The sequence below is a fragment of the Rhinatrema bivittatum genome, chromosome 7, assembly GCF_901001135.1.
Source record: "Rhinatrema bivittatum chromosome 7, aRhiBiv1.1, whole genome shotgun sequence".
In the NCBI taxonomy this organism is placed as follows: domain Eukaryota; kingdom Metazoa; phylum Chordata; class Amphibia; order Gymnophiona; family Rhinatrematidae; genus Rhinatrema; species Rhinatrema bivittatum.
The window spans coordinates 152,534,674-152,551,985 of record NC_042621.1 but is presented as its reverse complement, the minus strand read 5'-3'; the positions used below and the strand labels follow the sequence as shown (position 1 = coordinate 152,551,985).

General features: G+C 40.2%; 1 protein-coding gene across 1 annotated transcript in view; it reads left to right on the top strand.

The window, feature by feature from the left end:
* GLUD1 (glutamate dehydrogenase 1) overlaps window positions 1-17,312 on the top strand; it is a 155,488-nt gene that overhangs the window by 58,037 nt on the left and 80,139 nt on the right. Inside the window, exons 4-5 of the mRNA XM_029609429.1 lie at window positions 6,327-6,390; window positions 13,603-13,697. Coding sequence (XP_029465289.1) covers window positions 6,327-6,390; window positions 13,603-13,697 — 159 coding nt within the window. The remainder of the gene's footprint in view (window positions 1-6,326; window positions 6,391-13,602; window positions 13,698-17,312) is intronic.

Below are 17,312 nucleotides of genomic sequence, written 5' to 3'. Positions count from 1 at the left end.
CATTCCCTGATCTAGAATTGTACACCACACATCTCTGTAAACAAAATTTTCCAAATTCTCATGCATAATATCCATTAAAGAGAGGTTGGCTCCTTGCCCTCTCCTCTGTATATAGTATTTATTCTATTTTATTGCACTTTATATATTTATTGCTCCGTTCACCCCTTCTTTATTTTCCTACTCCAAGTTAAGGCTTCCTTGTTATAATGTAACTGTATGCTCTGTATCTCTTGTTGATTGGTTAATTGTATATTCTACTTAGTTCATTGTAAACCGAATTGATTTGATTTGTATCAAAGTCGGTATATAAAAAGCCTTAATAAATAAATAAATAAATAAATAAAAATCATAAGCATACATAGATCATCCTAAACAGAGGAAAACATAGTTCATTAATACTCTGTCAGCAGACTCACCAAAAGCTTCTTGAAATAGGTCTTCACCAGTTTCCTTAAAACCTTTATATTGTTGATAGCCTGCAAAACGGCAACTGCCTGGGGATAATACCCTTATTCAATAAACATACATATGGTTACTGTGACTCCAACATCGCTCTAAGCTTCAACGGCAAGAGGAAATGTAGAAAAAGATTTGCACTCACAAAGCGGGGAGTAGCTGGCTTGTTACGGCGGTTACTACCCCAAACCAAATAAGCCTGATACTTCACTTTCAATGCATATCCAGCATAGCTCTCTGCTTCAATGGCAGGGGAGAAGAAAAACTGATACTTCACGCATATCCAGCATAGCTCTCTGCTTCAACGGCAGGGGAGAAGAAAAACGACCAATAAGGGCTGAATAACATAGTCTGGGTAAAACAAATAAGCATGGGTGTAGCTTGCTTATTGCGGCAGTTACTACCCCTAACTAATCAAGCTTGATATTTCACTTGGATGCAGCTCCATCACTGCTCTCTACATTAATGGTGGGGGTGGAAGGGAAATAGAACCAAAGAGCTAAGAGAAACATAAGTATGAGAGAAAAAATGTGTGAAGCTTGCTGGGCAGACTGGATGGGCGTTTGGTCTTCTTCTGCCGTAATTTCTTCTGCCGTCATTTCTATGTTTCTATGTATTCCATATTACAGGACCTACTATGGAAGAAGCCAGACTTCTGGTTTCCTTTAGGTGAAAGAACCTCTAACCCTTTTCCTGAAAAAGGGTAGTCTGGGAGAAGGAGTTGGAAGATACAAACCAAAGAGAAGGCACTAAATAGTGCAGGGCAGGGGGTGGAAAGGCAGTATTAATAGAATTTTGGTTCAGCTAATTGACAATTGAGGAAAGTGAGACGGGGTGATCTGAGAATAAAGTCCACAGGCCCCTGTGTGCCATGAAGGCCGTCTCTGTTCAGATGTAAGGCGATGGTGGAAAATTCTATTTGAAGTTCCTCTGTAAAAGTATAAAAATTAACAAACCCATAAAATGTGTATTAGCATTACATACTTTGTAATGTACAACCTTTAATCTTTGCTTCCTCAATCATAGTTTGTTTTGTATAAATACAATATAAAATGTGGCAAATACAATAGTACAAATACATTTTTCATAGTCATTGCATACATGGAGTCTCATACAGATCTTCTCTAATGACATAAATGAATACACAAGGCACCCATCATACCAATTAAAAAAAAAACAAACAAACCCAAAAAACCTCATCCAATATATATCCTCGCCATTCATACACACACATTCACATAAAAACAAACTTCACTGAGCATGTATCTCCCAAAGACAGTTTTCACCAACTAACTTCAATATGAGGTCCTGAAATGGTCTAAATTTTTTTCCATCTATGCCTATCTGTACTATTTTCACAGGTGTTCTCCAATTATTCATTAGAAAATCTAATATCTGTACTGCTTATGCAAATATTCTTCACAATGTTCCTTTCAAAACAATTTCAAGCATTCAAAAAATCCCTGACAAGGGACCCTCGTTTCACTTTATCAGGCTTCTTCAGGGAGTGAAGTCCACATGACATAAAATATGTACAATAAGGCTACCATAACAGATGCTCCTAGACTTTCCACTACTTGACAAAACTCTCAAAAAATTAACCTTAATATACCTCTGTATCCTCACCATAGCCAACAATGTATGTTTAAATGAGATATATTCAAATCCATCTCAATATGTTCGTCAACCGGTAATACCTAAAACGGAAGCTCTCCCTTAAAATTTTCATATCAAGTGTTAATCGTATCTCACTACCAAAATATAAAATATATACTGACCAAGTACAGTATTATCTGCTCCTTACATCTTACTGATTCCTTTTCAAACAAGCCATGTCAAGTTTTATGCAGATTTGTCACAACGCACTTAAATACACATTCACTGATAAAACTTCAATTCGCAAACACCCACTCCACCTCATTATTCATTCCATCAGGTATTAATGTGTCCCAGTTATAAATGAATCTTTGCTCCTGTTGTCTTAGTCTATGTGAAATATCACCTCCTTGAGTGTTTAATAACAAAAAAAACTTCACATACTCTAACTTCTGAGATGAGATCCAATGGGACACTAACGGGGCATTCTTTCAATGTCCGTATACTGCGTTTTGTTCAAAAATTCTCAATTTGACGACCTGGTTTGTCTAACCAGTATATATGTATATTAACATGGGCATACAATAGTGTATATGACATATGTCCTGCAGGAAAAACATCCCGGTAAATATGGGTGTGGTAGACCCATATGAGAAAAATGTTTAACAGATAAACATTATCACAAACCGAACATTCGCCGCATGCTATCTGACCACATTCCGAGGCCGCTCCGAAATCGGAGCGGCCTCGGAGGGAACTCTCTTTCACCCTCCCCTCACCTTCCCCTCCCTTCCTCTACCTAACCCACCCCCCCGGCCCTATCTAAATCCCCCCCTACCTTTGTCTAAGGATTTACGCCTCCCGGAGGGAGACATAAATCCATGCGCGCCAGCAGGCCGCTGGTGTGCCGAGACACAACCCGGGGGCGGCCACGCCCCCGGACCACACCGGGCCGAAACCACGCCCCCGGGCCCACCGCGTCCCGCCCCCAAAACGCATCCCGCCCCCAAAACGCTGTGTCGATCGGCCCCACCCCCGACACGCCCCCGACAAAAAACCCCGGGACTTACGCGAGTCCCGGGGCTCTGCACGCACCGGCAGGCCTATGGAAAATAGGCACGCCGGCGCACAAGGCCCTGCTCGCGTGAATCCGGGCGGATTTACGCGAGCAGGGCTTTTAAAATCCGCCCCCATGATACCAGCTTAGGAATAAATAAGGGAGCATCTGCCCAGCTGCATATATGTAAGAAATTAGAATAACTCGGTTGTTTTAGCAATAAACTGGATCTAGTTGGAATACTGGAATAACCATTTTACTTCTTCTAACGTATATGCACTAGATGGCAGTATTAACTAGATAATTCTGAGATGATCATAGGGATTTCCAATCAATATCAGATTAGTGGAGTGAGATCACCAGATATGGGTGTAGCCAACATGCTAGCTTATTAACATGTATGGAAATTTAGAATAATGCGCAGATAATATGCAAATTTATGATCCATCTCCTTCATAATATGTAAAATAGAAAAGATTCCCGCTTTTTATTCTCGATCTTGCTGTGCTTTTGTGATAAGCAAATATGATAGGAGTTCTTAAGTGACAAGTTCCTGATACTAATATATACACTAATATATATATATTTATTTTTTTTTTGCTTTTTCCTGTTAAAGATGAACAACTCATACTCTGTGTTTTATTTTTTTTTTTTTTTTTTTTTTTTTTTTTTTGTTCCAACAGGTTTTTCATGTTTTGATGTTCTTTGTTACATGTAATGCTTTTTCAAGCAAGTTTAAATGTTCAATGTAAACCGATTTGATTTGCATATAATGCAAGAAGACCGGTATATAAAAACCAAAAATAAATAAATAAATAAATTCCTCCCAATTTACCAAGTGACTACTGCTACTTCTATTTAACCTAGCTCTTAAATTATGTCCCTTCTTAGCTGCGAAAATTGGTTTATCAAAAGATGGAAGTGACATCAAAATAGGCCAATGTCTCAAAATAATCCTTTTAATTTGTCATATGTGCTGAATAAGGAATCACACCATTGATTAAACGGGTGCTTTCTCATACTTAATAAGCAAGTTTTGCTAATCTGCATATAAGCTACATTTATGTGCTTTAACAGTGAGGGTACCCATGTTCTTCAAATCTCACCATCAGTCCTTTAGCTCGATATTTATATTCCAATGTAGACTAGCAAAGCCAGCGATATCATAAACTTGCCCATAAGGTATATTTTCTTTTAGGCGACGGGAGTGAAAACTTAGTGTAACAAGGTGTTCTTATCTGTCTGTTTCTGATATATTGTTGTGTAAATAGTTGAACCTGTTTTATAGATCATACGGTCCAAAAAGGGTAAATTCTAAATTAGAATCAAATGTGCTAACCCCTTTTTCAATTTCCTGTAAGCCCTGTCACCTGACCAAAAGAAACAAGTCATCAATGTGTCTCCTCCAAAATACAATATGAGAGAGCTTGAGTATATACATTTTTTTGGTACTGGGAATCTTGCACTCTGTTACTGGGTGAGCAGGTCTAAAGAAAACATGAATGCAGCTGGATCAGCTTTTCTTTAAATATGTAATTTTTCTAGCACAACTATCAGGCCAATACTGTAAGGTGCAAGGGGAAACGAGAGGTCAATATTGAGCACCTGCTTTCCCAATATGCGCCCAGCCACCTTTCCTGGGCATGTGATACTGAATTTAAATGAGGGCCCGTGCTAAAAAGGAGGCACTAGGGACAATAGTGCATCCCTAGCACCTCCTTAGCAGCAGAAAGCCAGGAGAGGTGGCTGTCAGCAGGTTCAGAAAATGGACGCTCGTAAAATTGAGCATCTGTTTTCCTAACCTGACCTGCTGGCACATTTAAAAATTTTTTTTTAATTTTTAACCTTTTTGTTCCTCCAACTTAATATCGCTAGGGTCAGGTCTGATTTAATATCTCTAGGATATTAAGTCACTAAGATATTAAGTCGGAGGAATCAAAAAGGTTAAATAAAGAATTTTAAATTTGCCGGCGGGTCAGGTTAGAAAAACGGATGCTCAATTTTAAGCTAATATCACTAGGATATTCAGTCGGAGGATGTACAGAAAATACATTTCTGAGTGTAAAATGTGCGGATTGGGCACTTTTTTTGGTATCTGGGGCGAATTACTAATAATCTCATCAACTAGAATAGTATATCATGAGCCTCAGCCCCTCGCACCCATACTCTTCTCACTTGCTTTTGCCTAAGCCCACCCCGGTCTGGCATAATCTTGTGGTGATCATGTTGGGAATGCTTCCCTATCCAGCCTGCCTTGGACTATGAGGAGAAGCTCTAGGATAGTTTAACAAACCTCCAAACAGGCCAACCTCCCAACCAGCTGCTCCCCTGTAGAAAAGGGAAACTGCTGCCAATGCCTCCAGGGGTCAGGCTCCACAACAATGAGAGCAAGTCAGGCCACTACAGGAGGGTAGAGAGGGTGTGAGGGAAGACTAGAGAAGTAATCTGAGCGGTGAGGGGGACAGCATCAGGTTTAATGGCAGTAGTGAGCAGGAAAGCTGCTGCCAAGCCCATTCAACTCTTCCACCAGATAGGCAACTGACAGATTTAGAGGGGGCAGGGAGACGCCGCTGCCACCACCACTGGCATGGAGACTACCTTCTTTTTCCGGCCAGCACCTTCTGCCTGCAGCAGCCAGTACTCCGATAGTTAAATCTGCACTCAAATATAAAAAGCCACACAGGTAGGAAATTCTGCACAAATTGTTGTGCAGAATTTCCCCAAGAGCAATATGGGGACAGTAACATTAGTCTGTAAAAGCTGCCAAGAACTCACAATAATATAGACCATAATAGTTTAATAAATAATCCATAAGCTCAGATATTATCTAAATGGAATGTAGCACTTAATTTCTTTGCTACTCTTCCCATTATGCTCTAATGTAGAGTGTAAAAATGCTACATTAGATTTAAATACGTATTTAAAGTATAATCTTTGTATTCTATATAGAAGACACTTCAGAGCTGTCAGGCTCTGTCTAGTCAGCAACGGATATTTGGATAGCCCAATCGGAAATAAACTAAGGATAATTCCATAGACTAACATTAGTACAGAAGTGGATCAGATAGCAAACTTTGGAGTGGAGGAATTGTAAGACCTCATGCTTTAATAATAATATCCTGTATTGATATGGCTGTTATGTTGACCCGGGGGGGGAGAAGAATAAATTGTCAATGTCCAAAAATCAAACATTCTGAATCTTTTTTTCCTAATGTAGGATAATGAACTGGAAAAAATTACAAGGAGGTTCACTATCGAGCTGGCAAAGAAAGGTTTCATTGGTATGTAATATGCATGTACAGTATCAATAATACTATAGCGTTTTGTATGAAATGGGGGCCAAGCACCTTCTTATAAGGAGAGAGAGCATAGTAAAATCACTGGGACCAGCAATATACTTTTAAAGTCCTTAGAGAATCTAGTCTAAGCTAGACAAGTTCAGTTTGTGTGCAAGCTTGTATTGTTGCCAGTAGAAGACGCCCTATGGCTGCTTTTTTTTTTTTTTTTTTTTAAGGAATGTGTGTTATATGATTCCATGGACCTGTATTTTTAAGTGTACCAGGCAATTAAACCTTTAACATGCTGTTAGTAAAAGCTATGCGTGTTCATAATTTTTTTGTAATGGTGAAACCTTGTAGGTGTGGCACCTGCTTAATATAACCCCCCCCCCCCCCCCTTGTGCTCCAATCTGGAGATGCCACTAAGTGGATTTCTAATTGGTGTCCAAGTTCTTTGCTGCCTCTCAGGCCTTGTAGAAGCAGGGAGGGCTTTTGAGAGCAGCATTTATATAAGATGCAAGTCAGACCAAAGATCCATCAGGCCCTTGGTGACAAGTTGGCTCAAGTACCTGGCAAATCCCAAAGAGTACATAATTTCTTACTACTTGTCCAGTAGCTTTCCCAAGTCTACCTGGTTAATGCTTTATGGACTTTTCTTCCAGAAGCACGTCTAAATCCCTTTTAGACCTTGGCTTGCGTTACCTATGACAACAAATTCTATACTTGATTGTGCGTTGACTGAAAAAATGTGTAAAACTTAAATCTATTTCATGGCATGACCCCTAGTTCTAGTGCTATTTGGAAAGTTAAATAACATTCTATTTACCTGTTCTGAACCACGCATGATTCTGTAAACCTACTGGAGATGATCCTCGCTGCCTCTTCTGCAAACTGAAGAGCTCTAACCTGTTTAGCTTTCCTTCTTAAGGGAGCCACTCAACCTCTGTCTTGTGAGGGGTGCTGGCCAGCTTGAGGGATATACTTAGGCTTTGTTTTGACTGATCAACAAAGGTAGTAGGTTTGTTGCTTCAGTGCAAATGTATGGACAAGTTTTAATACTTACAAGCCACCCCTAATCTCCATCTACACTATGGTCGACCTTATCTCCTATCGTTTACTTGTGTAAATTAATAACCTGTCCTTTCTCTTCCTCTAAGCCAAGTTCTTATCACCTTGTTATATGTAACTGCCTTTTCAGCACTTTGTTATTGTTATGTTTACTTTGCACCCCTGTTTTATGTGAACCAGCATGATGTGACTGCTGTCTCGAATGCTGGTATATAAAAAATCTAAATAAATAAATAAATATAAATTAAGAGATCAGCTGTTGTGAATGAAGGGCTTTACATCTCTGCCTCTAATGCTTTGTCCTAAATGGCAGGGTTTGTCTGGGCTGAAGCCAGAGTCTTAAGGTAAACTTGGTTGACATTCTAAAGCTAATTAGTACCATAGTAGTTTTCATTGTGTTACAGATGTCTATTGACCAGAAACTGGTCTGAGATCTCATTTCAAGTAGTCCATAATTCTATATTGGTCCTGACCTGGGACAGATTAACTAGCAGGATCTAGAAAATCTCTATATCCCCCCCCCCCCCCCCCCCCAAAAAAAAATCTGCTTTGTCATCCAAACATTTAGGCCGATGAAATAGGTGCTGCACTAAAATTCAGCACACTGTTTCTTAATGCATAGATTACATGTTTAACTCCCAAATCAGCAAGCTAATGCTGTGCTAATGCATTGGAGTTAAAAAAAAAAAAAAAAAAAAAAAAAAAAAAGCACAGACTGGAAAATGCGCATTCAGCTCAAGCTGAATGCACATCTTAAACATGTATGGGAGCAAGAGACCTGCTTTAGCTGCAGAGGGAGTGTGCAGCCTCTTTCTTTGCAAAAAAAAAAAAAAAGGCTGAATTCATTGGAGCACTCAGACCCCCTCCCCACTGCCATCCAATATCTGATCAGCCCATTTCCTACCTGGCTTTGGCATTCTTAAATTGTTTTGGTTTCTCTCCCCTTTAAACTTTACCAGGAGCTCCTCCCTCTTCCCCCTGAGATCATGAAGGGCTAAAACAGCCTCCCCTGGGAAATTCCTCTTGCCAGTAAAATAAAGCTAAAGATCCACTTTGCCACACTTCTATGCGAGCATGCTAAGCAGGCTGCACAATTTGTGCATGTAAAACTCCCTGTTGCATTGACAGTAAGCTCTACACGCACAAAATGCGCACACGACCATGGGTAAAACAGACCATTCTCGTGAACACCTTATTGCATCGGCCTGATAAATAGAGCAGATGAAACAGTCTGTTCAAAGGGATTACCTGATAGCAGAATAATAGCAGTAAGCAGTTTTCTCACTTGGTATAAAATCCCAGGCTGCTGCTGGCAACGTTTTGGAGGAAGCAGAGGAAAGGAAAATAGGATCCACCCTTCAGTTTAAGAGATCCTGTTCAGAGCTGAGTCAAATTAAATTGTATTAAAGGAAACTGTGGTACATATTTTTTTTCCTTTCCTCTGAGCGCACTAACAAATCTAGTTCCGCAGGCAGAATGAGACGACTGGTTTACTGTAAATGTATTTAAGGCAGCAAATTTTGGGGAGAAGTGTGGTGTCATAGTAGTTCTAATGTACTGAGACTCGAGATTAAAATAATTCAACACAGCTTCTCAAAACTTTTAATGTTTAGCTTTCTGTATTGCCCTTGGTATTGTGTACTTAACGTCTGAGTCACACTTGCTGCCACATACCAGCTTTTTAAAAACGCACCTATATTAAGTTGATTACTTTTTAGGCTGTGCTCAGAAGCCCAGTAACTTCATAAAAAGAGCTGTTGGACCATAATTGTCAAAAGGGGGAACTTCACTATGGCAATGTCCAAGCCTGACTGTGGTCTCCTTCCTAAGGATGCAACTCCCTGCAGGCAGGGGATAAGAAAGATGGAGGGAAGGATTGAAATGGTGTAAAGCTATACTTGGAAAAACTTCAACTTCAGATTTCTATAAGGGATATTTTTCTAAAGCACACCATTAAATCTACTCCACTGCTATGTGCTTTTGTAGTTTTTAAAGCAAAGTAAATGGTGCAGGATACTGACCAACAGTCTGAATGTCTTTTTAGCTGTAGCTATTTGATAAAACCTTTTTTTGTCAGAGGACAAGTAGGATGGCAATTCTCACAAATGGGTGATATCCTCCTGATGGACCCCTGCCTGGAACTTTTTTTTTTTGGTTCCCCACTGGGAATGTGCATGCAGACATGATACCATGCATCCATGTGGAGACGCCTCTGTTTCCTTTCTGCAGAGTCTACCTGTTGTGGATTTTCAGTCTCCTCCTGCTTTTTTTTTTTTCTCAGAGGTTCCCTGCAGAAAAGGTAGGAATCATTTCTGCAGTCCCTATAGTCTTTCTCCCTTTTTAGTGTCCATAGGTAAGATTTTTCAGTTTTGTGTGCTCAGAGTAGCACGCCTGGCTCCTGCTTGCTGAGTGATGGAGGGAGTCTTGTATGTCCTATGATTCCCATGAGATCCTGGTGGTCAGATCTCCCTGAATCAAGTAAAAGGATCTGGGCAGTTGACCATGTAGCAGCTGCCATTTTTAGTTTGGGCCGGGAATGATTTTGGTCCTGTGGCCATTTTAGAAAGCCAGGTTAGGGATCCTGTGGAACTTTGAGATCGGTCAGTTTCTCCTTCAAATAGGGAATCACCCAGCCCTGTTCTCTGAGGGGGTGACTTTCACCCCTTCGGTTCCCTCTTCTTAAGGATTAATTTTATTAATGTGTCAAGCTTTCCTAATGCAGGGCATCTGGGTTGTTCTGAGCATTTCTTCTCTTTGGGGGAGGGGGGAAATGATATAATTTCCTTTTTTTTTCTTCCTAGGACAAGGGTCCTTTCTCAGAGTAAGAAGTTGGCTGAACAAATCTCTGGGGCACAGTCTGGAAGGTTCTCTGGTTTCTGGAGAAGTGGGACTTCTATAGGAGGAATGAGAGGGGAGGATTCATTGATCCTTCAGGAAGGAGGTGGTTCTTTAAGAAGGAATTGGCCTTCTTAATTTCCTAGGTGGTGATCTTGAGAATTTCAGAGCAATAGCCTGAGGAGTCCAAGGTAGAAGGGGCTCTTATCTTGGAGGTTACTTGTAAGTTTCCTAGATCCTTTCCTTTTCATAGGACCATCAAGGAAATAATTTATTTAGGTGTTTTATATATATGTAAATAGTGATGAATGGGACCACCTTGAGACAGGACTTATTTTTATTTATTTATTTTATTTAACAACTTTTAATATACCGACGTTCGTGAGGCACATCACGCCGGTTTACAAGTAACTCAGTTAAAGGAGGAAATTACAATGAACAGGGGGCCGGGGGATGGGAGCAGGCCAGAAAGGGGGGGGGGGGGTAAGGGAGACAGGAAAAAGAGAGGGAAAGATAGGTAGCATGAGTGAGAGTATAAAAAACAACCGTTAACATAAGAAATAAAAGGAACTTATTTACAGAAAAAGGAATATTTACATTAGTGACAATTAGCATAGGATTGATTATATCGGACTAAATTGAACAATTTTGTAAAATTGTAGGAAGATAAAAGGGGAAGGGCGGGCAAGGAGAGGCGAAAGGGAAAGCCTTGGGAGGGGGGGAAAAAAGGCCTAAGGAGGGGGAAAAAAGGGAAAAAAAGGGAAAGCCTTAGGAGGGGGGGGGAAAAGGGCGGGTGGGGTGGGGGGGATGGAGGCTGGGAATCTGAGTGGGGGGGGGGGATTATGTGGAAATGTATAGGTTTGGTTGGTTTCGGGGTAGATTATGTGGAAATGTTTAGGTTTGGTTGGTTTCCGGGTAGGCCTTTCTGAAAGCTGGGAAAGATGATAAAGCTGCACTCTCTCTGGTAGGAAGTCTTGGAGAAGTATTTTTGAAGCTTCAGTGTGGATGTCCTGGTAGAGACATGTAAGACCTCAATTTCCAGTGCAGGGTAATTTGGTTATCTGGGCTTCCTACAACTGAAATGTTGAGGTTTTCTTACAGTTCTTTGAGATTGCTGGCCTTTTGCTGCAGGCTTTGGTGTGCAGAGGTTTGAATTTTCTTAGTGTAGGTTGCTGCTCTAGTTTTCTACAGGGGCCAGATCTGAGGTCTTTCAGTAGCAGCTCATCTCGATATAGGATGTCTTCTGAGAGACGTTAAGCCCATTCATCCTCCATTCAGGTTCAATGTCTACCATACTGGGATCTGTTTGGTAATGACATTTTTTTTTTGTTGGTCCTTTTTAATTGGCTCAAAGTAACTTCTCTGAAGCATTTTGCCCTGCAGATGGCTTTTCTGCTTGTGATTACATCTGTAAGATGTATTTGAGGTACAGGTTTTTTTTCTGAAGGGAGCCTTATTTGGACATTTTGGAAAAGAAAGTTACTTTTCAGCTGTTACCTGCCTTTTTGCCAATAGGTGTAGTGATTTTCATCTGAATCACTCATCCAACCTTCTGGAAGGCTACTGATGCTGAAGGTGAGAGGTTTTCATCTGGAAGTTCAAAGGGTGCTGTTGTGCTTTTTACAGGTCACATGTTAATTTTGTAAGGCTGATGTATTCTTTGTGGTGATCAGTAGCCTACAGCAGGGAAAAGCTGATGTGAAAAATTCCATTGATCATTGGATCAAGGAAGCAGTGGCTTCCATGTATATCTGCAAAGGCATGCCAGTGCTGATAGCCCTAAGCTCATTTCATTAGGACTTGGGCCTCCATGCATTCCTTGTCTACACATTACAGGATGGATGTGTTTGGAGCAGATGTTATGAGAGCAGTCTGGGCCTCCTCTCACCCAGTCTAAGGGGATTTGAGTACTTCCCATGACTGGTCTGGCAAAATAACGAAGGTGAAATTTAAGTCTGTCAATTTTCTTTGAATTCTGTGCAATCCAGATTGATGTCTTCTCAGTTTACCTTTTGGGATTGTTTGGGCTTCCAGAGTTTTGGAATTGTTACCTATTTCTTTGTGGATTTCCTCCTTTGACCTGTTCAAAAGCCTGGTGAAGTTAAAACAATGGGGGTATGTTTGGACTGGCCAGTTGGCAAATGAGATGTAAGGTATTCTTTCTGAGTAGTTTGTTGCTTTGACAATGAGTATACTAGTCATTCTGTTGTGCCAGCTCATATACTAGGGATGATGTTGGTAAACAGTTTCTCCATTTCCATCTGCTGCAGGTGGTGATAACGCACATGTTGAGGGCTGGACTGGCAGGATTCAAGGAATAGAAATTAAATTTTACCTTACATAAGTCAAATTCCATACCATGTGAACTGTAAAGTAAATTTTCAGTGTCACTTGCATTTAATAGGATTGTAATTTTTCAAATTATAAGGTTTTGGTAGTTTCTGGCTATCCAAAGGATCATCTAGTTATTTCTTGTTCAAGGATATCTGTCATAGTTTAGTGTTTTTCCTAATTCACCATATGGGCACTAAGACTTCACTCAATATCTGTACTGAAATAAACCAATGCGAGAATTTAGTTTTGAATGACCTTCATGTAGACATTAGTGGGGTGTCTTCAGTCTTAAGACTGTGAGGTATTCATTGGTTGTATGAGTTTCTTTTTTTTACAACTTCTTATATATTGGAATTAAAATCGCTTATCTTTAGAGTGAATGTGCACACATCTTCAGTAATTCTGCCACCCAAGTGTTGCCTACGTTTGATGACAGCGTCCATTGCATTTGCCAGCATTTCTGCTCAGACCAAGCAGTGTCTCTGTGTATATGAAGGATATTAAAACTAAATTTTCACAGCATACTTCAGAACAGATTTTGAGTGAAATCTCAATGCCTATATATGGTGAATTAGGAATATGATCACCTTGAACAGGACTTTTTATGCATAGTTTACTGTTCAGTACTTCTTAGCCACTTTTATAGCAGAGTAAGGTGATACTTGGAGAATGGTATGATGGAATCTCTTGGCTATGTATTATCAGGGTTAGTTTGATTAGGAGATATGCAGATTGAGAGATTACCACTTGGGGTTCAGGCATCCCAAATTCTGAACTGTAAGTAAAGATAATGCTATTAACAATGACTTTGCTAGTTATGTATTTCAGATGGCTTATTAGAATAATTGAGCTCTGGTATAAAAATGTAGCATTCTTACTAAAATGTGTTGCTGATTCATAAGAGCACGAGAACCTTTCAAACAGTGTCATTTTAATATTAGTGCTGGTCTTGATAAACATTGCTTCTTGTCTCAACAGGGCCTGGTATAGATGTACCTGCTCCTGACATGAGCACAGGTGAGAGAGAGATGTCCTGGATAGCAGACACCTATGCCAATACCATAGGACACACTGTAAGTATGCACAGGTTTTGCAGTAGGATCATGTACCTGTTTCTATGAATGTCTAGGAGTATTTTTCTTTTCAGTAACATTTGGTAATGAAAATGTCAATCTTCAGGCACAGTTTTTTTTAGTTTTTAGCTGGATTGGCTCATAATGTGTCAATTTGTTAAAACTGAAGCACAAAGCCCCCCCTCCCCCCCTCCTTCATACAAATATTTGTATCAAGAGCCTAGATGTGACTTTGTTTCAGCTGTGAGATCTGTCTGAAGGGGATCTTGTGCTACAAACAAGCCTCCAAGGTGTAATCAAATTCTGCTAGAGCCAAGGAAAGCACGAGAAAACATGTGTAAGGGACCAGCACAACTTCCATAAACCTATCTCCTCGCCACTTTTCTAGATCATGTGTCACTTCATCCTATTTGTAGTACAACATCCCCCTGAGATGAGCTTTGTTCATGAAATGTGGTCCTATTGTGGCAGCTTTTGATGATTTCGATGTTTCCCTGTGGGTGTTTTGGACTTCAGTTCAAGTTGATAACACTAAGACTGTGTTTTAAATCAGGTCAGATTGCTTTGGTTTCAGTGTGATAGTGTATTGTGACCCAAAATGTAATTCTACTTGAAGCATACGAGCTTCATATTTTGAATCCTTGTTAAAGTTTTGTGGGATTTTTTTGTGAGGCAGGTGTATATATAAATACTTTCACTGGAAAGAGCTCAACCTTCAAAGAATCTCCTCCCTGAAGGTGATGAAAGCCTTCTCCCTCCCCCAGCCTTAGTGGGTGCCCTGTGCTTTTTGTTCATGGAGGTAAAAAGGTTACCTGAAAGATGTTGCAGGGTCCTTTGGTTTGCATTTGGCACATGGTGAAGTGATAAAGAATTAAGGTGATAATATTGGATGTTATGGGAGGTGGGGTAGGGTTAGTTTTTAGCTTCCTTATCAAAGGTTCCTGCAGTAAGCTATTTTTATGTTGTCTGTGATTTTTATGAATTTTTACTGTAGGTCACCTAGGCCTTTTCCTATGTTAGGCGACCAATACATTTAAAAAAAAATGTAAATGTGGGCAAACTTTCACTATTTGTGCACCTCTTATGCATCTTGCTTTATGGATTGAACTAAGAGGAAAACGTTTCAATGCTTTGTGCCAGTTCATTCATGTTTCAAATTTAATTGTGGTAATTTTCACTTGTGTAACTTGTAAAGGGTAGGTAGTTTTCAGGAATCTGGAGAGGAGCAGATTTAAGGGTTTGGCAAAGCTGCAGTAGCTAGATGTAACTGCTTTGAAGAGGCTGTAACTCTTATTTCTAGGACTGCTAAGTTGATTCCACTGTGTCCCTATGTGACATGCACTCAAATGAAATTGTGTAAATGCTTCAGCTATTTGCAGATCACTATTTCATATCCTTTTCAGAGTATTCTAACCCACTTTAGTTATGCAACAGCCCACTGACCAGTCCACTTACCCTGATTGAATTTGTAACTTTCTGACCTGCTTATCCAGTATAGCTCATCAATGTATAGTTTTCCCAAAGGTTTAGACAGTAGAAGCATCCTGGTAACTTGGAAACCGGTGTCTGTACATTCAGTTCTGCCAGATCCTTGCCCTCTGATCTGATTGAATAGACTCCCTACTTCAAATGCTGGCAGGGCCACACTGAAAAGGAGGTATTATAAATGGAGCCTTCCTGTCACAGGGTTGGGGCAGCTGTCTTGCAAGCATACTCTGTTTTCTTGGAATTCTCTTGTTTTAATGAATAGGATAGAGGCCTAATTATCTTATGGCATGCAGCTTTATTTGCATTTGATAAAATAAGCATTCTGGACATTTTCCAAGAGTGGCTGCCAGGCATGCACTAGTAAGAAGAAATATGCTAGGATTTAGTAGACAGGAAGAGATTTCAGGGTACCGCTTATCATAGGTTCCCTATAGAACTTGTAACATTAAAGCCTTGCAGAAAAATCTGTTCCCTCTTAGTGCCTTATGGCAGCATCATTAACTGGCCTGAATATTCATATCTTTCCCATACAGTAATTTTAGTAATTACTGTACTCTGGTGCATGGCTGACGTTTTAATGGCTCTTCAGTCACAAAGTCTGGTAGAAGTAATCTGGGGCTTTATTTTGTTCTCTTTTATGTTTAACATTCTACTTAAAGTATGACAGGGGCTGAGATTTTTGTAATCTAAAATGCAAGATTCTCTGCATAAATATGGATGAGTGGGACCAATGAAGTGCAGATATTCTGACAGTGTTGGCCCCAGAAGGAGCAAAATTTTATTTGAAAGATTTTGCATCCTGATAGGGCTTGTTCTTCTGTGCTTCCCCCCCCCCCCCCCCCAATGTGCTAAGAGCTGTTTAGATTCTAGCACAGTGCACTCTTTAGAAATATAAACATCAAGCCTATACTCATTTTCAGTGTTTAAAAATGTTTTGTAAGAATATCTTCTGCCTGTTCTAAAGCATATTAAATATATGCAGCTAACATATAAAATACATATAGTAAAAATGCACGATAATATACAATACAGTTCAGAGATAAAATTCTGATTATATAATCAAAGGAAAATGCCAGAACAAACAGGTGTGTGTAAGTTTTCAAAGCTATCAGGTGTTATCGGGAACAGTTTCTGTGGAAAGTGCCAAGTGAGCAGACTTCACATGTTTGTTAAACATTGAGTTGCCCATACGATGGCCCTGGTCGACATACAAATTATCAGCCATAATTGATAAACACATACAGTAATATAAATAAAAGTAATTCTAATAGAGCCTGCTTGACACAAACAAAATAAGCTGTCAAAGCACAAACCTAAATCAGACTGTCACTGCATCACTCACACCAGCAAAAACAGCATAAAATATCTTGAATGCATCATTGCAGCATCTAGATACGTGCCAGTGATTGATTTTATCACAATACTTAGTCTGCCATTTCACTAAAGACTGTTCATGGTGGATTACAACCACCATGAACTATTTAAAACAATCAGCACAATCACCAGATAAAAGCAAATTTGCTTACCGTAAACGGTGTTTCCGTAGATAGGATGAATTTAGCCAAGGTCAGGCCCAGGAGGCAGAGCTTTCTAAGTGATGTCAGAGCTTTGCTCTGAGGCTGCACATGGATTCCTGTGCTGATAATGATTCTCCTCAGTCTGTGATAAAGCAAATGTGGTTGTAGAGTTGATGTCGACTGATCAGGGAGGTGGCTGGGTCAGCATGGCTAATTCATCCTGCTATCTACGGAAACACAGTTTACGGTAAGCAAACTTGCTTTTCCCTGTCGATAGCAGGGCTGAATTAGCCATGCTGTCATGGGAGTCCTAAGCTCCCAGCATGCTGACGAACAGGTTATAGGTATTGTCTTATACAGCGTGGTGAAGGTTAGGTGAATCGACCTCATGGAGTTCATGGACAAAGATTGTAGAAGGGTTTTATCAAACTTTGCATTGTCTGCCTTCTGTTGGTCGAGACAGTAATAAGAAGTGAACATGTGAAGAGAAGCCCACGTGGCTGCTTTGCAAAGGTCTTCTGGTGGAATGTGGCGCAGATGGGCAATGAAGGCTGCCACTGCTCTTGTTTGAGCCGTGGGCCGAGATGGCAAGGTCGAATGACGTTTATTA